The sequence below is a fragment of the Vidua macroura genome, chromosome 19, assembly GCF_024509145.1.
Source record: "Vidua macroura isolate BioBank_ID:100142 chromosome 19, ASM2450914v1, whole genome shotgun sequence".
NCBI lineage: Eukaryota > Metazoa > Chordata > Aves > Passeriformes > Viduidae > Vidua > Vidua macroura.
Genome location: NC_071589.1, coordinates 10,402,555 through 10,426,369, shown reverse-complemented (window position 1 = coordinate 10,426,369; position 23,815 = coordinate 10,402,555). Strand labels below are relative to the sequence as shown.

Sequence of the window (23,815 nt, the reverse complement as noted above, 5' to 3'; positions counted from 1 at the left end):
ACACATGTATTTTGTGCTCCTGAAAGAGCAGCGTGAGGGGTCTCAGCCTCTTCCACAGCCCCCAAATTAACTCGGGCTTCAGAGAAATGCAAACACTGTAGTGCCAGCAGGATCGAGCCCTGCTTCAAAACCCCATGGAAATCAGTGACAAAAATGACTAATTTTGGGAGACTGGTCTAGGGAATGGGTAGAGGCAGGAGTTTGGATTTTGCCCCTTGATGTTCAAGCTGCTCCCTGCAAAACCAAGCAAAGGACAGTGTGGGACAAGCTGACCCGTGCAGAGGAGCTCAGACAAAACCCTTCCTATGGAAACCTTCCCCGTGGCAACACACGCCCATCTGTGTGTTTAAAAAAATCCCCCTCACATGCCTGAGCAGGGCCCCAGCGAGCAGCAGATGTCCCAGTGCCAGCACAGACCCCGGGCTGCCACCACATCCCCAGCGGCAAACGTGGCCCGGCTTCCCTGGTCCCCGGTCTCCTGCCTCCCTGTCTCCTGCTTCCCTCCTCTCCCGCATCCCTCTGAGCACACAAAACCCGAGCTGCTCCCATCCAGCACCGCACGAAGCACGGGCGCCTCTCCCTTTGCAGAAGGGGGATCTCACCCTCGCTGTGCGCTGGGGATGTCGGGGCTCTGAGCAGGAGGACCCTGCTTCAGGGGCATCTCTACACTTTCATGCCCTTCCTCCCTGCATGTTACAGCATCCTCTTTTCAAAGCCATTCCCTCGGCTCCTGCCTTTCTGGAGATTAAAAGCCCGAGCCGAGCAGGGCTTGCAGCCCCATGGGGAGGAGCAGCGCCGCGGCTGCACCGAAGGTGTCACCACACATAGCGGTGCACAGCAGGCGATGCAAACCGACAGGACGGTAAACAAGGGCGGGAGAAAAGCCAGGGAGAAAGCAAAAACCAGATTGCCTTAATGTTTTTTGATGTGCTGTCACTTTATTACCAGTATCAGGAGACATATGTAATCCTACGTGGTACCTTATGAGCTTCCTTTGAAATTTCAGAGCTAAAAGTACACATTGTAAGAAAAAAATATACTGTGGAATTTTTCAGGAAGAGAACACTGTGTGTTTTGTTTCTCTTTGCATTAATTACCTACTATAGAAAAATTATCTCTGAAGATTATTAGTACAAATAAAACAACCTTCCCCCTAAATTTGATACATCTGACAAGTTCCTTCCAATGATATCACTGAAACATTTTGGGAAAGCTCTTTGATTTAACTGAAATCATTATAAATAGCATGACCATAAAGTGCAGGAAACAATAACCAGAAAGGGCAGGCCAGAGGCGATTTTAAGCCTTTAGCCAGGGCACAAAAACAGACAGAGATTTGGGGTGCCTTAAAGTCCAGCAGCAGAGACTGACTTTGAATCTAACAATTTCTAACTGACTGAAAAAAACTGACCCAAAAGCCAAAGTGCTGTTAATTCATACCACACACGTGGGGATACACCCAGGCCAAGGGAACAGGCTCTCACCTCTCAACAGGCTTTGAGCAGAAAGAAACCTTACAGCCACTCACATCAGTTGGGTTTGGCAGCTCCTGCGAGACGCTGTCTGAATAGCAATGCACCCGCCTGGCCCGGCTTCAGATCCGGCTGGAAACTGCCCCATCTGTGAAGGACACGTGCAGCGACGCTGCCACTTTGGGAAAGGATGGACTTTTCTCCCTGCTGCAGATCGATAGAGGCAGGAGCTTCCCAGGCAGGCGCTGTCTTTTTGGGTTTGTGTCCGCACCGTCCCTGCAGGCCCGGGCGGAGCGGGGGCCGTGCGGGGCGCAGGGAGCGATGCCGGTGCGGAGCCCCCGCCCCGTCCCTCCCGCAGCCACTGGGAGCTCTGCCACCACTTACCAGGGGAATCGTCAGGAAGAGATTCACTGGGTCGGGAACGCCGCGGCCATCGACAGCAAAATGAGAAAGCAGCAGCTGGAACATCTGCCCGTTTCTCGCGGGGAAACGGGCGCCGCTGGCCGTGCGCGTCAGCCAGGAGGATGCACCCGGAGAGGCCGCGGCGCTCACGGCACCGCAGCGGCCCAGATGGCGTTTGCTCCTCTCCGCTCGCTCAGCCCCGGGGTGCCCGCGGCCTCCCAGTCTGCTGAGGGGCTTCCATGCTGCTGTGACAGCAGCCTCTGACTCTCCCTCGCCTTGGGATCCCCCCAAGCCTGGCACCCCTCGCTGTGGCAGGGCTGCCCTCCGTGCCCTCGCCTTTCCCCAGCTTCAGGGTGATCCCATTCTCCACAGCAGTGTTCAGCACCTTATCTCCCCTTCTTCAAAAAATAAATCCTCTCTCTACAGCAATAAAACTCGGTTCCTCACTCTGCCTTTCAGGAACCCCTGCCATCTTTTACCCCTTTGGTTTTTACAATACAGACATCTCTCTTCTCATGTTTGTTTATTTTTTCTCAGTCCTTTTGTTCCCTCCCTGCCACTTCCCAGTCGATTGCTGCTCTGTCTTGTTGTGACCCGACTTTGAAAGCTGGCTTGAAGTGGTATTTTAATATTTTTGTGGGGGGTTTAATATGCTGATGAATGGACTGAAGCATGCAGAATTTTAAATGACTACTTTGCTGTCGGGAAACTAAACACAAACATCTAAGACACACTTGTTAAAATTCCTTCTTTAGAAATCTGAAAGGTTTCAATGTCCTTAATATCCAGCAAAAGAAAAAGGGGTTATTAGCTGTGCTTGCTGGCAACGTGGATGCTGCTGACTTCAAGGGCTGTAATTTGCTCACCTTGTGTGTGCACCATGGAACAGATTCGTCTGCGCCAGCTGTCCCAAACGTTGTAGGGTTCATAGCCAGCTCATGAATTTTTCACTGCTACTCCCTGCATGGTGCTGGGTCTTACTGTCACTTATCTCATGCTTTGCCAGAAATATTCTGCACACGGTGGCATCAGAAAATGCCAATAATGCTGGACTTCCTGGCAGAAAGCTCAAAAGGCTGAAGCCACTCAGTTGAGAGTCTGTGTCACACTGGCCACCTCGTGGCTTTGTCGTCCTAAAAGCACGCCCAGAAATGCAGAATCAGTGCAAATTCTAGCAAAAAGGAATAAAGAACATAATAAGTTAGATATTAGGAAAAATTTATTTGCTGAAAGGGTTATGAAGCACTGGGACAGGCGTCCCTGAGTATGTTCAAAAAATGTGTGGATGTGGCTGGCACTCAAGAATATGGTTTAGTGGTAAGCATGGTGGAAGTGCTGGTTTCACTGTTGGATTTGATGATCTTAAAGGTCTTTTTCAACCTTAACAATTCTCTGGTTCTATTAAATCATTCTTCTTAACAATTTTAGGAAAAAAACCAGGGCTTTTGAGACTCTGATCTCCACACTTGCACTGGAGGAGGCACCCAAAATGATTGCTCTGTCTTCCCTTCCTCCCTGTCTCCCTGCAGGCATCGTCCGTGCCTCCAGCGTGTTCCCCATCCTAAGCACAATTTTGCTGTTGCTGGGAGGACTCTGTGTCGGAGCAGGAAGGATTTACAACAGCAAAAACAACATTATTCTCAGTGCTGGGATTCTCTTTGTGGCAGCAGGTATGTTGTGTTTAAATTGAGTTCTTAAGAAGTGCTGCTGTTTTCAGCAGTGCTTTCCCTGCATCCCTTTCCTGGACTGAGGGCGTTAACAACACCACACCAGGCAAATTTCTCAAGACAAAATTATGCTCTTGAAGCCCCACAATAAGTATATTCTAGAAAAGCTTTTGGTTTTCCTGCAGAAGGAAGTGAATTTCAGTAACAAGCCTGTTTTACACTATTTAAAAGGTACTAAACATTAGATGAATCAGGCATCTCTTATACCTAGGGCCTTTTTTTTTTTAATATGAAGGCAGAAAACATTAACCTCCGATAGGTGAGCCCGTTTTTCACACTAGAAACATCTAGTTTCTAGATGAGAGTCAGCCCCATTGTTCATAGCTCTCCCTGCAGCCTGGATTAAGCATGCAGCATTTAGATGAAAATTCAGCAAGGTGGAAGAGAACTTATTTTGATCAAGGTGAACAGCCATAGCCCTAAGCTCCAAATGTATTTTTATCATTCTTCTGGCTGTTAGAATCCCACTCACAATATTAGCAAGCTCTCACAAGCTGCTGCTTTTCCACTGTGGCAATGAAGAGATGGGAAAAAGTCCTGCTGAGTGTTTTGGGATCCATGTGAGCACATGTGATCCATATGTTGATCTATTGGTTGTTTTTCAAGAATAAATGAGTCCTTGACATAAATGTAAGAGTAAATAAATGCAACAAAATTTCCTTGTCCCAGTCTTAGAACCATTCAGGTCCAGAAAGTAACGTGGCTTGAATCTTACCTCCCCAGCCACATAAACACTGATTTATGTTTTTCTTCCTCCAGGTCTAAGTAATATCATAGGGATCATTGTCTACATCTCGAGCAATGCAGGTGACCCAAGTGACAAGCGAGACGAGGACAAAAAGAACCATTACAACTATGGCTGGTCTTTTTATTTTGGAGCCTTGTCTTTTATTGTGGCCGAAACCATAGGTGTTCTGGCTGTGAACATTTATATTGAGAAGAACAAAGAGCTGAGGTTTAAGACCAAGAGGGAATTCCTTAAGACTTCTTCCAGTTCTCCTTATGCCAGGATGCCAAGCTATAGGTACAGGAGGCGGAGATCCAGATCCAGCTCCCGCTCCACGGAGCCTTCTCCATCCAGGGACATTTCTCCAGTTGGCATGAAGATAGCAGGCACCATCCCCATGAACGAAATTTCCATGTACACCCTTTCCAGGGAGCCTTTGAAGGTTACCACGGCTGCCAGCTACAACGCAGACCAAGAAGCCAGTTTCCTGCAGGTCCACAACTTCCTCCAGAAGGAATTTAAGGAAGGACTCCACGTCAACATGGTCAACAGGAGAACAACACCGGTTTGAAGCACCTTCCTTCCTCGTGCTTTTTGAAGAGATGCCCAAACAGAATGGATCTGTCAGGAGCGATGTTAAAATACCCTCTCACCTCTTTAATTGTGGCATGTGTTGAGGTAGCAAGTGGAGATCCTCTGGACCAACATAAAGATATTTACACGCTCGTAGCTTTTTTTGAAGCTATTTGGAGTTTGTTTATTTCCGTTCTTGGTGTCACAAGATGAAGGCAGTTCATGTTCCTGCACTTTTGTAGTGTGTACACAGTCTTAGAGAAATTGCAAAGGACTGGCCACCAGTGTGTTTTAAAGGATTACAGAAAATTTGTTGTACTTTTTTTTTCTAATATTGAGATCCCTTAATACAAACTTGCAAATATAATTTATAACCAAGCCCAAGGATGAAAATGAGCTACTCATCAAGTGAGCCACTTTCCTTCAACACGGCGTAAGCTTTGCCTCTTTCAAAATAAAAAAAAAGAAAAAAGGAAAAAAAAAAAAAGAAAATATTTTTGAAGGCAACACTTTCTAAAACTGACCTGTGCCACTGAAACCATAGAGCACCCACGTACTGAGCATTACAGACTCTCTGATGGGGTGGGAAGGGGGTCTCCCATTCCTGGGGTAAGGCATCCCTTGGGGCAACACAGGCCAAGGAGCAGAGGGTGGGTGCGTCTTGAAACACCTAGAAAGGGAAAAAGATTAAAGTAGGTGGGACTTGAGCCTATTTGCAAGTGTCATTTCTTGCCTAACGTTTAGAAAACTTGAATTCTCATTTTGACGAGCCCTAGTGCCTGATCTGGCAAGGTGCTGAGTGCTGTCAGGAGCCCCTGGAGACTTCCCCGAGCGCGGCGGGGAGCAGGGCTGAGCCGCCGCTCCCCCGCCACCGCGCTCCTGATTTCCTTACGCTTCACAAGTGCAACACTAACGCGACTGGAAACGGAGATCTCTGAGCAACGAGAAGAGAACGCGCCCGGACTGGCGAAACTTCCCACAGCAACGGGAGCCGAGTGTTAACAGAGCAGATGACAACTTTGTATTTTTTAAAACAGAACAAAAAAAAGAAAAAAAAAAAAAAAAAAAAGGAAAAAAATTTCACCGTTTATGAGATATTTATTAAACTCTTTTTATTATGAATTAAGTGCCGCATGGTGCAAGGTATAGTTGCTTCTAGATGGAAATGGTGGTTCGACCTAATTTAATTTATTTTGTAATGATGCATCTACTTACGTGCAGAGAGCCCACAGCAAACTCTATGCATCACGTAAGGAGGGAACTAATTTGTACCCTTTGCTTCTGTATGTTTCTAAAAGAGTCCGAAATATTATTTTCTTTTCTTATAAATTCCTGCTTTCAGTTTTTATACTTAGGCTTGGATCTCAAAGCTCGATGGCCTGACTCAAAGGTAATTTAATTTAATAGTACTCATGCTGATTTTAGTGACCACTCGACCAAGCCATATGAGAATGAGGTGCCCGATTCCCCTCAGATGAATTAGATGCAGTGAGAGAGGAGCATCTAATTCCTGTAGATTCCTTTGAATATCCCCATCATCTTTGTCCAGAAAATCTCTGCTAGAACACTAGACAAGTGGTGACAAGAAAAAAAATCCATAATTTGGAAAGTTTGGGTCACTGGTAGTGGGAGATCTCAGCCAAACTGTTAAAACCTCTTTAGTCTTAATTTATCCTATGATGGCCCCAGGGCCAGAGACTCAGTGGTGGTTTGGATATGAGGCTTTCAGCTACTGGAACCAAGTCCTCCAGGGAAATCCTGGAGAAGCTGCCTTAACATCCCAAAAAGGAAGTTGAACCCCCTCTCCCCCCAGAGAAACCCACTCAAGCCTCTCTCCTTGCAAGAACCAAGACACAATTCTCAATTTTAAGCGAGAGTCTTCCCCTAGTCACTGTTAAGCTCTGCCTGGCCCTCAGCCTGGCACAGCCACATCGTTATTTTGGCAGGGGTGGGTTGGAGCCTTCATCCCTGCTCATTAAGAGTTTCCATTCAGGTTAAAACTCCGCTGGGATCCTTTTTTCAAACCTCTGAACTCTGAGAGCTAAAGCGAATGGAGCGATGGGAACGATTTAAAACTAGAAAATGTTGTGCTACTTTCTGTATCAACACACTATGGAGAAAGATGTTACACAAGCTTTTTAAAAAAATTCAAACAGAGGCAGAAAAGAAAACTTTTTTACCTACTTTTCGGCTAGGACAACATAAAAGGGTTCTAAAATTATTAAAGTTCTTGATGAAAGGTTTTTTTTACAAGAATCTTTATGCTTTCAAACAATAAATTATTTCCTACTTTTTGAGACTTCGTAATATTAAAATACTTTGATTAGCTATGATAGAAGTAGAAGTTTGCAATGAAAAAAAACCAACCTTCTGTCTCATTAGTGTGTCATACTAAGTGCTAATTAATTTCATCTAATTATAGTCAATGTATTTTTCAAGTGCAATTTCCCAGAACTATTTGTTTCCCACTGTGTTAAAAAACTAATAGTTAGAACTAAGTCCTCATCCGTGTTTACTGTAATTAAGAATAAAACCATTCCCTTTCAAACCAGGAGTTAGATATAGGCTGTTTCTCTAAACTCATGTACCTTGAACTGGAAGTGGACAGTGTGAGGTTTGCTCCGCGCGTGGGTTTTGTTCTTTTAGTCGTCGTTCTCCAGTGAATGTGCTTCAAACCACCCATCTGATTCCAAAGTCCAAGGTTTTTCTTCAGCCCAGCTCAGACCTGCAGAGGCACATGCAGTATTTTTTGGCAGAAAAAAGAAAGTCTTGCTGAGCGTTTTGGGATGTTGCTCTTTGCCAGAGCCTCCTCCTCCCCCAGGGCAGGGCTGGGTCCAGCAGCTCTCCAGGAGTGACGCCCTGTTTTGGTCCAAGCTGGAGCATCTGCTCCTTCTCCAGCAGGCACCTTCAAGAAATGGAGCTGGAGTAGGGATCAGGAGATGCTCATGGGGTCTGGACAGGGAACAAAATCGTGTGGACATAACAGGGACCAGAGGTTTTGTCCTGTGGAACAAGGGCTGCGACTGAAAACTCAGCAGTTAAGTTGCAGTGCAGCAAATTGTTCAACCGAAGTCAAAACAAAAAAAAATTCATTTGACAATTCCAGAAAACAAACAAACAAACAAAAAACAAAACCACAAAAAAAACTCAACCCCCCCGTCCTTTCCCATGACAAACTTTGATTCTGACAAAGCTGAAAAATTTGCAGCTTTCCTGCCCAAGAGCAGTCTTGCTCCATGGTTGATCTATTTGAACAGAGTTAGATTGTGATTTGAAACCGCTCAGTGATAGTTTAAAAAAATCATCTGTTCTTCCACATCTCTCTGGTTTCCCTGGACACCATCGAACAAATGAGCCCCATTTCCCAGCAAAGCCTGCAGATATCATAAACCCATATCATTAACAATAATCAGTCTTTTGGTATATAACATACTGTAGCAACAGAATTTAAATAAATAAATAAATAAATGCTATTGGATCAGATTTGATTTTCCAAGAAACAAAAATTTCAGGTATACCATGAGCTCTTTCTTCCTTGTTTCTCATACACAATAGGAGTAAAAGGAGAAATCACTTCAGCTGCCCAGACATCTAACAATAACCTATTTTTCTGTTTCTTTTTCTCTCTGTATGGATCACATATCCACAAGGGCTAATATATCATGTCCCTTGAGGCTACATTTCTGTCTGCAGTTCTAAAGTGTTATTTCCACTGTGCTTCAGTTCTACTGGTATAATCACAACCATGTATAATGTACTTAATCCTTACTTTTTAAATAAACCATTTTAAATGTATTTGGTTTTGTGTGGAGAAAGGTATACAGATTTTTAATTTCCAGATTCTCTGAGCTGAGATTTCAGGTTATTTTTTCACGTTTTTCACTGTTTGATTGCAGTTGGCCATGTTACTGGGTGCCAGTATTTCAGAGGAGATAAAATTATTCTTGTGGTCCCAGAGACCACAAAATCTCCAAGATTAGCTACCTTCACATTATTTTTGGTTAGTTGGTTGGATATTAAGAAAAAGCTTCTCATTTCCAGCTTAAACCTGTCCCATATGGGTCTCAGTGGCCAGTTTGAGCCTGCTGTGGTGGCCAGAGGCCACTGTAAACCACCCTTGAGGAAAACAGCCCAGTGTGTTCTAAGTGCCTCCCTGAGCCTGAGCTTTCCTCCAGTTTTTGAGCTTTCTTATGAACTCACCTGGAGCATCCTCCTCTCCCTGATCTTTCCCATCTTGCCTGAAGGAAGCCTGGCCCCAGGTGCTGCAGCTCCACACAGCCCTGCTCTGATGAGCACCACGAAATCCCGGCGGGACGAGCGGTGCCAAACGCGGGTCAGCAGCTGAGCAGCCTCTCCCCACCCCAACAGCCCCAGCCATCCCCCAGTCAAAGACAGGATTCCTTCTTCAAATACTTCTTTCAACTTCACCTCCCAGTTCCTCAGCCTCCAGACTGTCTCCAAAGATGAGGACTGGCTGCCTGTCTCTGCCCACCTCTCCCAGGCTCACGATGAATTGGCACGTCTGGAGGGTGGCAGAGGATTCATCTTTTCAAACGCCTCTGACACGCTGTAGTGAAGCCATTTAAAGCTCAGGCCCAAAGCTGCTTCCCTTTGACTGAAATAAATAAAGGTTTTTCCCACATTTATGAGCAAGTCCATGGGTAAAAGGTGACCCCAGGAGCTGTGGCTGCCTCGCTGTGAACAGGGGTGTTGGGAAAAGTGATGTTTGAGGAGGGGGAAACAGAGACAGGTTTGGAAAGTGGAAAAAAGAGGATGTGGCATTTCCTTGGAATGAGAGAACCAACAGACATGGGCAGTGCCTGTGTCTAAAAGGGAAAGGAGAGTTTGTGCATCTGTCTGCAGCCCAGCTCGGCTTTCAGCCGGCGCTGCCGTGCCCCCAGAGCCAGGATCGCTTTCCCCAGCGGCACAGCCGGCACCGCCCGCGGTGTTTGGGGAGCTCGGAGCTGTGGGTCACTCACAGGGGCAGCAGGGATGGCCAGCTACACACAGCGGGGTGGGAGTCTACTGCAAAATAAAATAGCCAGCCAAAACTCACACATTTAGCTCTTGTGTTCCATGATTGCCACCCCAGAATTGGGGAGCTTTCGGAGGGTGCCGTTGGTGGCATTCCCAGGTGTTGGCTGTGCAGACCCCACCCCGATCCCAGTGGTCTCACCACACTGGGGCAGTGCACGCTGGGGAGCCCAAATAGTACTGAGGAGACCCTGTTTGAAGAAAGCTCTTTGCTGAACTCCTATTTGAGCTGAGAGCAGAGCAGGTGCTGCCTCCCCCTCTCTGGGTTATTCTGACTGGGATGGGTTTTCTGCAGAGCATTGTTCTGCAAGCAGGGAAGCACAGAGTGAGGTTAATCTGCTTGTGCTAAATGCTGAGGCTGGTCTGGAAGAAATACAGAAGAGTGCAAGTGCTGGGGAGCAGAGCCAAGTCACCACCTCTGCCAGGGAAAAAAACCAACACAGTAGTTGGGCTTCAGATGCCTCCTCTGGCATTTTCTCCAGAAGAGAAACAGAATTGTGTCCCTCACTCACTGCTGCTGAAGTGCAACTGATTGCAGCCCTCTCTGCTTTCCAACAGGTCCTCATTAATAGTTTGTTTATATTTCATGTGATATCGATTTTTAAATGTGAATATTTACCAGCTGACACAGGGAGGCTGCAGGAACCATTCCCAGAGGATTAGGTATCGTGGTCTTCTGGATGTGCAGAAAACTTGCAGGCTCTGCTTTAGTCCTGTGCTCCTCCAGAAATCAGTTTTGTTTCTGCATTTGCCAAATGCTCACAAATAACCCACAAACCCCATTTATTTCCCATGGGCTGGCAGCTCTAGGTCATTTTTGGAGGCTGGACAGAGTGTTTCACCTCAGCTGCAGCAATGTGAGCTTGGGAAGCCACTGCTGCCCATGCTGGGGCTCACTGAAACCTGTTCACACTCCCAGCTCCACTCAGCAGTAGGGAAGGATCAATTATTCACTTCTGATTTCACTTCAGTTCCCTGGAAATTAGGAAACTCAAAGCCAAACCAAACCCACAGAACTTCTCCAGAATGAAGGATCTAAATGAGAACAAAAAGTGTGATTCTTGCCAACAGTGGAAGAGGCACAAAGACCAACACTGGGGAAAAAAATTAATGAGTTCCCACCCCTGCAGTCCTTGTAGGTTGTAATTAGTCTAAAGCAGGATCATTAGCACTTGATGTTCCAGCAACCAGAGCCTCACTTTGTGCCCACATTTGCAAACGCACATCCACTTCCCTCTGCTCCACCTGTGGAGTTTGTAGCATCAAGGAATTGAAGTTGAGATCAGCTGATGTCTAGTGAAATTTAACAAGAGTCTACCTCAAGGGAAAAAGCATTACATCTTTAATGTGTTTTTCAGGCTTAAAGTCTGCTCCCTTTAGGTCTTTCTGCTTTCACGCTTGGTTCTGGTTTAAATGGAAGCCTCTAATATCTCTGCCAGCCCCAGCATGGATGTGCCTGTGGTCCCTGGTCCCTGTCTCCATGTCCCCACTGCCCTCCCTGGTCCCCTTCCCCTCCAATTTTGCACCAGGTACCGTCACTCCTGCCCACAGTCCCCGCATCCCAGCAAGAATGGGGCTCCAGATGCCATCCTGGGTGTCCACATGTCCCTCAGCCCCACAGGGGTGTCTAAGCCGTCCCTGTCACACATCAAGCAGAGTAATGTTAACCCAAGTCATACTTCAATTACTTATTTTATTTTATGTTTCAATTTTTATATTTCAATTGCTTATTTTATTTTACTTCAGTTACTTACTTACTAAGTTTTAAGTGTAAGTTTTTGAATTTACACTTTATTTTCTCTCCCTTTCCCTACACTTTAATTCCTTGCTCCACATAGTCCTCATCAACCTGAGCTGACACCTCTGCACCTTTATTTTGACATCAAACTGGAGTGTTAATAAAGCAGGACTGGAGTAGCTCTGACATTATCTTGACACAATGATATTTGCAACTTTCCACTGGCATTTTTTTTAACCATTCTTTTAACATTCAGGTACTGTCACCCTCCTCAGTTTGACATCACAATTGTAATGTCACCTCCACAGTGGCCTCTGCATTGACATTACCATCAAATTGGCTTTACAATCAGCTGAAATATCAAAGGGAAGGAGAGAGGCTGGCCCAGCTCCAGCAACCTGGGCTTAAGAGAGAAGTCACTTCTGGAGAAAAGAATGGATGTGTTGGGTGGCTGCTGGAGCTACTGCAGGCATCAAGGGGAACCTGGTTAATAGGAAAGCAAACAAGTATTTGAGAGGTATTGCATTAGAAAAAGAAAAAGAAAAAAAAAAACCAAAACCCACAAAAAACCTAACAACAAAAAAACCAAAACAACAACAACAACGACAGCTGGAACCCACAAAAAGCCCCCAACAACTCAGAACAGTTCAGGTTAATTAAAAAATATTATAATAAAAGCTTAGAATAAAAATAACTATGATAAAAATAAACAATAAAATAGACATAAACTAGCTGGCTTATTTTATCACTCTCTGCCACAGTTCTGGGCTCTGGAGGCAGATCCACCTCTGAGCTCCTGCGAGCCACAGGCATGGGGTGACAGGGCTCCAGGGCTATTATGCTGTTTAGGATCAGTCTGCACTCAGGCCCAGCACTGTTATAAACACAGATGTTTTTATAACCTCGCTGAAAAGTTAATCATCCTATTAATGCCTATTTCTGGGCATGCTGCAAGTGAAGAGATCTCAGGCCCTGCGCGGCGGCTGCAGCCACTCCGGCGAGCGCCCGCCCGGCCGGGCGTGGGAATCCAAAACGAGCCGGGTGGGACGGGGCCGAAAGCTGAGCTGTGCGTCGGGAGCCTCCTGACACAGCCCAGCAGCTGCCCGCGGCCCGGGGCTGACATTTCCAGGCACTCAGATGCGCCAGGATTTCGGGAGCCCTCGCGAATCCCCCGCCGCGCTCCGCTGGGAGCGCCGGTCCGGAGCGAGATGGACGAGAGCAAACCCCTGAAGGTCCGCCTGACGTTCTCCGTGATCCTGGTGGGCATCTCGCTGCTCTTCGCGGCCGTAGTGACTGACCACTGGGCCGTGCTCAGCCCCAGCGTGGAGGAAAACACCACCGCCTGCGAGGCGGCGCATTTCGGGCTCTGGAGACTCTGCACCAAGCGCATTTTCATGCAGGAGCAAGGTCCCAAAGAGAAGAGCTGTGGGCCCATCAGCCTGCCAGGAGGTACGTGAACACGCACCAGGACTCACAGCAGGCTTTGCTTAGGAGGTTGGAGGAGATGGCAAAGGAAAACAGGCTCCATGTCCCTCGCGGCAGAAGGAAAACGGGCACTGAGTTTGGGATGGGGTGCATTGGGCTGTTTTCGTGTTGGTGTGCAAACACACACACCTCGTTGCCAGCTCCTGCTGGGGTTGCTTTGCTCTGTTGCCTGGGTCTGTTTGTGACCATATTTGAGTCTCCCGTGCAGCAGCGACAGTGGTGGGGAGAAGGGGAGGAGGATTGGGCACAGTGGGAATCACAAAAGGGAGACTGGGATGGAGGGAATCTTGCTGAACCCCAGCCAAGGGTCCTACAGACATGTTGACAGCAGCAGGCAAGGGAGAGGATTTACAGGTCCACCAAACACAGCTGGATCTTTAAGATTTCCAGATCCATATAATCCCGGAGGAACAGCCCATCCACGGTGGGCACTGGGTTATCTCTCAGCTGTTCCAATAACAGCCATTCCTCAGGGCAAGGAGGGAGAGGACCTGCAGGGTGCTTTGTCAACTTCCAGAAAAAAAAAGAGTCATAAATGGAGATTGAATCAATTTCTCAAGGACATAGAGAGCCTCCTCACCTCTCACCAGAGGCACCTGCTCCCACACACGTCTCCACCTCCAGTTCAATCGATGGGGAGGGCAGTGGGCACGGCAGCTTTCCGGGAAGGCTGCTCCATTCCCATGGTTAAAGGAGCTCATTATGTTTTTGCTGATTGCCAAGTCAGCAACATCCGCGCCGTTTGCTCTAATACACTCCCTCTGTGACTGAGCCACGCTGCTTTTTTAGAAGGCTTAGAGGGTACTGGATGCTTTCCAGAACAGAAATAACAGGATTGCCTTCGTGTTAGACTCACTGCTTGAAATGAAATATATGTTAACACATATTTGAAAATTTCCTGTGAAAAATCTTCCTGCTTGGGCTGACTCTATATTGCCTGTATTACTGCAATTCTTTATCTCTTTGGCCAAATTACATGTTGTGAAGAGAGGAGCTGAGCCTCAGCATGTGGATCTGCCTCTAACCAAACTTGGGAGTGTGTCATCCATATGCTTAATGTCTCTCAGCAAGGTACTTACGTGCCTAGAGACGTATCCCTCGCTGCACGCCTTCCCCCACGCACAGAGAACTCCCACAAAAGGAAAAACAATAGAAATCGGTGGATAAACAGCAAAACTGCACGACCGTGGGGTAAATATAAAACTCATAAATATCCAGCTGTCTGCACAAAGCAGATTCGCAGGCAGGGCACAGGAAAGCAGCCACTATCTTTGACAGACATCAGCATGTGCTTGCACAGACGTTGAATCACATCCCAGCGCCGCATTCCGCCAGGCACAGAGTAACTGGGAATTGCGGAGGGGCTGGGCTGCCCCCCACACCAGAGCTGGTTCACCCAATTCTTAAAGATATTTAGGAGTTCGGATGACAGCCTGCATCGTAACCACGTTCCAGAGGGTGAAATTCGCACCTCAATTATAACATAAATACCTTCATCCCTGCTTTAGCCGGGAAAGGATCGGAGCAAGGGGAGGGGAGAAGAGCCCCGGGGCTGGGGCTGCTGAGTGAGGCTGCGGCCGCACGGCTCCTGCTCGATTGATTTCACACTTCTGGGAAGGGATGTCGGCAGGGAAACACCAGGGCTGTGAAACCTGCAGCAGCCAAGAAAATGTGAATGAACAAACGCGCAGTAAAAGAGCAGATGCAGGCGCTGCTTTTCCTGAAAATCATGAGATATAACCAGACATTACTGCCAGGACTGGGAAAGAGGCATCAGAATTTATCACTGAATTAATAACCATTTACCAGTCACTCCCTGTGGAGGAAATGGATGGCATGATTAACGTTATTTATTAGGTTTTGAGCTCAGCACAGTGCAGAGTGGGGAGGATGACTTGACTCGCAGTCCACAAAGCAGGGCTGTGATTTAGGCAGAGGTTTAAAATTTTACAGCACCCATCCGAGGGCGTTGACAAATTGAAAAGGGTTCAGCATCCTGCTGTAACAAATAAAAAGATCAGGGAGATGGTTGTTAAAACCAGGCAAATTCAGATTAATACTGAGACATTTTTAACTGTGGTCAGTGGGCACTGGGGCATTTTACTGCCAGCTCAGTGTCACTGCCCATAACTCTGGTGCTGGTGCTGTCCTGAAGAGTGGCTCCTGGGCAGCAGCAGAGGTGTTCAAGAGCTTAAACAGGTCCTTGTAAATACAGGAACCTGAGCACAGGCAACGGGAGAGGAGGAGTGCTCGAGCAAATGGGCTGTCAGCAGGGCTCTGTTCCCTGTCACACGAGACTCACCCTGCAAGACAGGTGTGAAATGAAACTGCTTGGAGAGACCATCTCCAAAACTCCGTGTGTGTCAAAGGCTTCATCAGCCAGGTCAGAGCCCAAGGCCTGGCCCCTTCCACGGCTCAGCCCTCACCTCAACACATCCTCTAAGGTCCTGTCTCCCAAACTCATCACAAGTGGAAACCCCACACAAAACTCAGGATTTTCCAACCACCCACCCTGCCACAAACTCCTCGTGCTCTGCCCGTCTCAGGTTCCAGAGCAAGGTGGGCTCCAGCCCTTTCCCAGCCTGTCACTCCAATGCTTACAAGGGACAGCTGCCACCTGAAACTCTGCATGGCCTGATCATCTCATGGTCTTTCCAGCCTTTCTTTCCCTCACAAAGTCTCCAGATTGCAGCTCCCCAAGGTTCAACCACAGTTCAGTGGGATTGCACTTCTGCATCCCATGGCTTCATCCAGGAGTGATGGATCTGAGGGGAGGGGAGCAGGAAGGCTGTGAGGGGGTGTCTTGGAGGGGTGAGGACACTCTGTGATAAACCACATTACAACCCTGAAGTTTGTGCAACCACAGAGCCCCTGGACTGTCCCATCAGCACACTGGGGTGACCTTGTGGCAGAGATAATGCAGTTGGGGTGGAGAGAAAGGAAGATTGCCACACAGCGTCCATCCATTATCAGCCCCAGTGTAAATCCTGCCTGATAGGTGAACGTGCTGTGACATAAATGGGCTTTTCTCTTTTTCGTGGTGGCACCAGAGTCATTGCAGTGCCTCAGTTCTGCTGAATAACACACTTGTTGAAACAAATATCCCCAGCTCAAGAGAGCATGGGAGCATCTTCAAACTGAAAACAATTCAGCATTTCACCAAAACAAATCTAGCTCTATTTTCCCACAACAAGTGTATTTTCCAAAAACACCAACCCACTTGTGTGATGACCCCTTTTATCATACACTGGCAGAGCTTTGCTAAGGGCCATAAGGGACAGAGGTAGCTCCATCTCCTGCAGACAAGTCCACCTCTGAAAGGTTTATGAGGATGGAGGATGGACTGGCCTGGTTTGGTTCCCCTGCAGTGGACACAGAGCTGTGCTGTGCTCCCACCACCCCACCTTTGTACTGCACGCCTGGGGGCCTCCTTTGAGTTCAGGATTTTTAGAGAATTCATGAAAAGCTCAACCAAACAATCCCAAAATAGTGTCCCAGACACAGTGCTCAGCCTCTGCCACCACTGAGTTGCTGGTGGAGGCACACAACCACTGCTTTGAGGCCCAAAATTCACAAATAGAGTCACTGAGGGTTAAGTTCAAATGTATTTCTTCCAGTGATTTGCAAGGATAATAAAGAGTAGGTCAGGAGATTCCAGAGCTAAACATTAACCTTGTCTCCAGCAAGGAGAATCTGCAGATGAAATAAAAGTCAGCTTATAAACTTAAGTAGATAAGAGTGTCTCCAAGGAATCTTCCCCTAACAGGCCCAAAAACGCTGCTTTGCAATTACCTATCTCCTGGGAGAGGGAAAATAAATCCTCCCTGAGTCACCAACTCCAGCAGCCAGCATTTACGTGACAGAAAAAAAAACCCACAAGAACCAACAGGTAGAGCACAGGGATCTTCTGCCTGAGAAATTAATGCTGCAAGGAACCACTGAAATGCTCACAGGCAGAAACCCACAGCAGTCCCTGCATGCTCCTGCACCCAGCCTGGCTCAGGCTTCACCCTGTGCTGGAGCAGCCTGTCCCAGCCTGGATATGGAGAGGGCCACAACTTCTCCCAGGCTTCCTCCCAGCATCTTCTGGAAGCTGGTGCTAACTTGGTTACTTAACAGAAGAGATGCCCCTAAGGGAAGGGGCCCCTATTTTTGTGTTTCAGGCAGCCTTGGCTCTGTTTCCTGGGCCACTGGGAGCCCCCTGGGTGCTGCAGGGGTGCTGGGGCAGGTACTGAGTGTGTCCCCCCAGCCAGCCCAGCTCAGCAGGACGGCGGGGTCGGGGCTGGTGCTGCTCAGCATGTCCCCACCAGTGCACCCTTCCAGCCAAATTCCTGGTGAGCAACTGTTCTCCCAGCTCCACACCCCTCCAAAGCCTCAATTAAATCAGTTATAAATAGCAAGAACACCCTCCACCCTTACCCTGCTGCTGCCAAAGCCCCGAGTCAGCAGGTTCTCCCCAGAGCCTTCCCGTCCCGCCGGGGGCCGGGGCTGAAGTCTCTGTGTCTGCTGGCAGCAGTGACATTGCTGCCCCGGCTGACCCTCGCCAGGCTGAGGAGCAAAAAGGGTTGTGGCCCTCGAGAGACCCAGCTAACAACTTCCCTCATCCCCATACCCCCCTGCCCCACAGTCCTGATCCCTGCTTGCTTCTCCGCCCCCCTACAAACACCCCGTACCTGGCACTGTGCTCATGTGCAGTCCAGAGACAGGAACTTCATAAAGCTCCCTCTATCTAACTCTGCTGTCCTATCAAATTAACTTAATAGGCTGATCAAACTTGGATAATGCCTGGCATGATACCCTCTTTGCCCTTGGCTCATGCAGCCTTCCCTTCCCTGGGCAACTGCTTGGGCTTCAAAAAGCTTCGGTCTTTTTTGCTTTGTTCTTTTTTTACTGACAGCCAAAAAAAAAAAAAGCTCTTAGCATCCCTATTTTAGTAAAACACCATGTGCTTTGCTGCATTGCAGCAGCCTCATCTCTGGGACCCCCAGATCAGCAAACCTCCTGCATGCAGCAACCCTCCCCCCCAGTGCCACACAGGATCTGTGAGCTGCAGAAGGGAAGAGCCAGAAGGGCAAGGTGGGTGAGGACACTCCAAGGTCACCACACCCCGATGGTGTGGGTTGCTGAGGGAAGGGAGCTGCCAGCTCAGCTGTGGGCAGGGCAGGGCCCATTCCCAGGAAATGCTGCAACACTGAGAGGCAGAAATGAGTGATGGCCAAAGACAGAAAGAGAAAAATCATCTGTAATTCATATTTCAAACAGGAGAGCAATCAGCTCTGAGAGGGATACAAAAGGTATCAGAGGGGCTTCAGCCGTGTCTGTGCTGGGTCTGGTGTCCTCATCTGCTCCCAAGGAAATCAGATCCAACCCAGTTCCTTGGTATCACCAAGGGTAGGGAGCCTCAAAACCACTGCAAGCTTGGTACATCAATAAAAGGCTAACTCAGTCTTACTACATTTTATCAGAGCCTTCCAAGAACATGAAATTGAATTTTCTTTTCTCTTTCAGACCACAACTGCTCCTACTTCAAGCACTTCACTCCAGGAGAGACCTCAGAGATATTTGAAGTGACCACCCAGAAAGGTACAATTCCAAAAGAATATTTTCCTAATGTTGTATGAAGTGATGGGCACACGAGATCTAAGGAAAAGGGGTCCCCAAAATGAGGGCTCATCGCTGATTTCAGTGAAAGATGCAGGATTTCTAACAAGCACCATCAGCTGGGAAAAATGTGGAAAATGCCCTGGACAAGGTTAAATCCCAGCTTCCTGGGGACAATTATTTTTATATATGATCACACCCATAAACATGATTTTACATAAGTTGTCCCACAAATATATAACAATGTCAATACCCAGGAAAATTGCAAAAAGTCCTTCCAGGATAAAAATGACTTTACAACATTGGCACTATCCATGACACTCAGCCTTTGCCATTGAAGGGGAAGATATTAATAAAACCTAAATGAATAAAACATACCCCAAGCAGAGTCTTGACCCGAAAAGAAGTGCAGAGGCTCTCTGAAGACCATTAGGAATTTTATGGTTCATATTGATTTTATATTAAAGTCACGTAAAAAAATAGAGCAATCGATGAATGGAAGGAACAGGGATCCTGCAAAGACATGAACTGTCAGTGTTTACAGCAAAATTGTCTTCCATGGACAAATTTCACATCATTAATATGTCCAGATATTTTGAGGGCTCCCCTTACATGGTCCTTTCTCTTTCTCATCCTCTCTCTGGGGACAAACTCCTTCATAGTTTGCAACACAACATATTTACTGTGGAAAATGTGTGCCATTGGATACATTGCATGTATTACTCTGCTTTGCTTCTAGTGGAAATTGTAATGGTGGAAAACCCTGAAGATAGGTTTCCTAAAAAAGTAGCTTCCTAAGACAGGAAAGGCAGGAATTTTAACTAGGCAGAAAAGCATATATCTGAGTCACCTGCTTTTGCTCACTTCTCTGCTATCTGATCCAGCCACCTGATCTTCAAAATGCACCCAATGCCTTCAGGGCAATGCAGAAAAAAACCAGGAAGAATTTCTTCTTCAGGAAAAAAAACCCAAAAAAACCCCAAAAAAAAACCAACAGGAAGAACTTCTTTTCTTTGGGGCAAAAAGAAAATCTTAAGCCCAGCAAAAGACTTTACAATGAAACGAACACTTTCAGGCAGTTCCAGCACAGAAAAAAGAGAAACATTTAAAAAATGATAATAAAACAGTGATATGAAAAGCAGTGAGAACAAAGAGTGATCTGCTGTTCCCCTTTGCAGAAATAGCTCATTTGGATGGGAGCTAATTAGTAACAGGCAAAAAAATTCTTCATGATTTTGCCTGGGAGATATTTTTTTTAATGGCTTGAAAAGCAAATATCATCAGGCACTGTGATGTCCATGCATGGCTACATGTGTTAAACATTAAACCAATCTGAAAACGAACACAACATGCAAATGAAGGCCTGAATTACTCAATTAGCAACTCTCCCCCTCCACCCAGGCCCTGAGCAGTGCTGGGCTGGGGGAAGTGTCCAGCACAGGGCTTACAAAAACCAGGACTTTTGGGGAGGGTTTAATCCCGTGTCCTGAAGAAGCTGGGTTTTTACAGAGCTGGAAATCACTGTTGTAAAGGCAAAGGAGTAAAAAATGAGCTGTGCAAACACTTCACCCCTAGCCTGCTGTGCCCATTGGTGTGCTGGGCCCACGGAGCACTCAGCTCTCCGTGCACTGGGACAGCAGCAGCACCGTGCACGGGCCAGGGCTCTGCAGAAAGCACAGAATAAAAGCAGCAGAGAGCTGCCTATTTACTCTGGGAGCAGAGTGTGGGGTGATGCAAGGGACGAGAGCACGGAGCCCAGCAAGGCTTTGGCAAGAACATTTCCACGGCAGAGCCAAAGCTGCTCCAGCAGCCCCATACAGGTGGGCTGGTGAGCAAAGGTGCCCTGGGCTACCTCAGGGTGTGTTCAGAAAGTGTTTTCCCCTTCTGCTCTGCTTTTATACCCTTCACATTCAAAAGATACATGGCCAATACTTGCCCCCATTTTCACTTGAGGGAAATAATTCACCAAAGCCACCTCTCCCTAGCATCAGGGGTGCACGTATTTCTCAGAGTGAGCTACTGCAACATCCCACAGCTGATGGCAACGGGCTCAAAATGTGCACACTGTGTCATTTTTGGGTGTTTTTTTTCCCTTTGGCAGAATACAGCATCTCAGCTGCAGCCATTGCCATCTTCAGCGTTGGCTTTGCCATCATCGGGACGATCTGCGTGCTCCTGTCCTTCAGGAAGAAGAGGGATTATCTGCTGAAGCCAGCATCCATGTTCTACACCTTCGCAGGTACGGACAGGGCTGCTCACATTTCTGTGCTCATTTATAGGACAACACAGAGAAACTTAAGAGAGATCCCAAAGGGACAGAGACACTTCTAAAAATGCCCTGCAAGCATTTTCTTCCTGGCCACAGACTGCAGGTCCCTGCGTGGTGTGAGAACGTCCAGCTGGTCTGTGTTTTCTTCAACCCCCTTTAAAAGTATATTCACTCCCTTCTAATATATTCATTGTCAGTCCCAGTCAGAACCAGGGACACACAATATTCTATCTCATTTATTAAGATTCAAACCAACAAAACTGCTGATCCAGGCTCAAAATACACGAATGTCTCCCAAACACACAAAGACTGCACTTGTACATGAGCCAGGAATACTTTGACAGGCCACGATGAGCGAAAGACAGAGGTGCAAATTGTCACCTCAATATAAAATCTTCCTCAACCTCTGAAAAAGATCCCCAGGGAATGCAATTATTCCTCCCCCACTTTGAATTTCCCATCCAAGACTGCCTAAAAGATCACACTCAACAAGTCAGTGGCTGACCTCAGTTATGGCAGAGCTCCTGGCAGCTCTGAGCACTGGTTCCTTCAAACACTGAAGTCAGTGACTCACCTGTGAATCTCACTGCAGTTCCTGTATGCAAAACAACAGATGAGGCGGTTAATTAGGGATGAAAAATTGACAGCTGGTTATTCAACCCACTGCTCCTATCTTCCTTCAGGTCTCTGCATCATCATCTCTGTTGAAGTCATGAGACAATCCGTGAAGAGGATGATTGACAGCAAGGAGACAGCCTGGATCAAGTACAGTTACTCCTGGTCCTTCGCCTGTGCCTGCGCCTCCTTCGTGCTGCTCTTCGTCTGCGGCATCGCCCTCCTCCTCATCGCGCTGCCCCGCTTCCCCCAGAACCCCTGGGAGACCTGCATGGATGCAGAACCCGAGCACTGATGTTCCCTGCACCCATGAAAAATATCCAGAAATTGTTCTGAAAATATTTGTATTTTTTAAAACGTCTGGGTCTCACTACACAATGTGCTCTCCATCAAGTGAGTCATTACTGAACCAAGGCATGTTCGATTGCAATCATTGCTTTCTTTTTCTTTTCCTCTCTTTGTTTTCCTTTCTTTTTTCTCTCTTTTTTTGATTCTTTCTTTTCTTTTTTTTAAGAAAGCAGAAAGACCAGTCAACGCCACCATGGGTGCGTGCAAATGGCACTGCTCCGTACCAATTTGGGGTTGCCCTGTGCTGATGCAGTTGAGGGAAAATGTGTGTCTGAGACAGCTTGGGCCACAGAGGAGACAGCTTTGTCATGGGGAAGATGTTTGGTGCAGTTGGGCATAGATCCATGAGGGATATCAGGTTTTTATACCTTACTTGGTCAGAGAGAGACTCTGTGGGGAGTCAACGTCCCCATTTATGCCACACTCCTTCCCTCAGAAGGGTTAGCTTGTTCCCCCAGGGTAAGTTGGAGATCCTTATGCTTTCTATTAAAATGTTAACATTTGATAAAAAACAAAACAGAACTTTGCGTAGCATTGGGATAAAAATCCTCCCTCCAAATTTACACCCTGCAGTTCCATTCTTTTAAATCAACCATAAAACCCCACAAAACAGAGTCTTGTGTTTTGCTTAAACTTCAGTGGCAAAGCCAAGAAGTACAGAACATGAAGAGTGATATTTCCCTTTAATAAAAAGCATAATTTTCTGGTAGCATGATCTTCTGGAAAATCATTTTGATGGATGAATCACTTGGCCCATCAGATCCTGCCAGGTCCAGGACAGCAGAGCAGTGCTGGGTGCTGTTTGCTGCACGGAGCTCTCGTTTCTTCCCCGTGAACGAGCTTTTTAAGAGCACCCTGCTTTGCTCACTGCACTTGTGTACACAAAGCTACATCTCAGGAAAAATCCTTCAGAACAGCTGCCAAGAGGGAAAGGATTCTGCCTGAAGGAGCCGGGAGAGGCAGCCCTGAGAGCGCCCTGGCGGTGCCTCCCTCGCTGCTGCTGCAGAATCACAGAGCCCGGGCAGGGCTGGGGGATGCTGCGGGCGCTGCTTTGTTGCTGAGAGCCTCCAGGGCTCTGCCACAGCTGCCTGAAGCACTTTGGGGGCTGGGGGGTCCCCCAATCCAACCATCAGCAGCCCTGGGGGTCCCCCAGCCCCACACCCTCACCCAGCCCCTCCAGGCAAGCCCTTTTCACCCTCACAGTCCCCCAGCACCAAGAGGCAGGGTGTTTCTTCTTTTATTTTTTTTTTTACAGTTCAATTTTCAGAATCTGCTCAGCATTTTCCCACCAAGCAGGAAAAAGTACTTGGCTTACAGTGTACTCTTTTCACCTGACCATTTAAAAAATCAGGAGAAAGGGGAACTGAAGTGCTCTTCCCTCTGTCCACAATCCTAAAGAAAACCAGAATTCCTAACACAAAAATCTCTGGTGGATTTGAAGAGTCTGAAATCATGGCATGTTCAACATGTGGAGAAATTCCCCAGCAATTCCGTGCTGGCTCGAGGGGCTGCCCTCGGCCCTGCCATCGGGGTGGGCTCAGCCCCAGCAGCCCCAGCCAGACTCAGGCTCATCTCCATTTTCCCCATCAGCAGAGTGGCAGCGAGAACAGAAGCCTTTTGTGAAATTGCATTAATGTTTTCCAAGCTCTTTGAAGTTGAAAAGCACTACAAATAACACATATATTATAAAGTTTTGGGATAAAGCACTCACTGGTGCTCAGATCTGAGTGTGAGCTGAGGAGCTCTGCCTGTCTCTCATCATGAGAGACAACTGCAAGTCTTCACGTTGTCACAGAACCACTCTGAAATGCTAAATGGTTTTGA

At 47.4% G+C, this 23,815-nt stretch overlaps 2 protein-coding genes and 1 long non-coding RNA gene across 3 annotated transcripts in view; 2 read left to right on the top strand and 1 right to left on the bottom strand.

Moving 5' to 3' along the window:
- LOC128816920 (uncharacterized) overlaps nt 1-1,722 on the bottom strand; it is a 32,330-nt gene extending 30,608 nt beyond the window's left edge. The window contains exon 1 of the long non-coding RNA XR_008440052.1: nt 1,529-1,722. This is a non-coding gene — a long non-coding RNA (uncharacterized LOC128816920). The remainder of the gene's footprint in view (nt 1-1,528) is intronic.
- CACNG4 (calcium voltage-gated channel auxiliary subunit gamma 4) overlaps nt 1-8,696 on the top strand; it is a 43,541-nt gene extending 34,845 nt beyond the window's left edge. The window contains exons 3-4 of the mRNA XM_053994897.1: nt 3,404-3,544; nt 4,361-8,696. Coding sequence (XP_053850872.1) covers nt 3,404-3,544; nt 4,361-4,899 — 680 coding nt within the window. The 3' untranslated portion in view covers nt 4,900-8,696. The remainder of the gene's footprint in view (nt 1-3,403; nt 3,545-4,360) is intronic.
- Nucleotides 8,697-12,805: 4,109 nt separating this feature from the next.
- CACNG1 (calcium voltage-gated channel auxiliary subunit gamma 1) lies at nt 12,806-22,648 on the top strand. Its single transcript, XM_053994774.1, has 4 exons — nt 12,806-13,122; nt 18,667-18,741; nt 20,861-20,998; nt 21,712-22,648. The coding sequence occupies exons 1-4, from the start codon at nt 12,882-12,884 to the stop codon at nt 21,936-21,938; spliced, it is 681 nt and encodes a 226-aa protein (XP_053850749.1). The 5' UTR covers nt 12,806-12,881; the 3' UTR covers nt 21,939-22,648.
- The last annotated feature ends 1,167 nt before the right edge of the window (nt 22,649-23,815 follow it).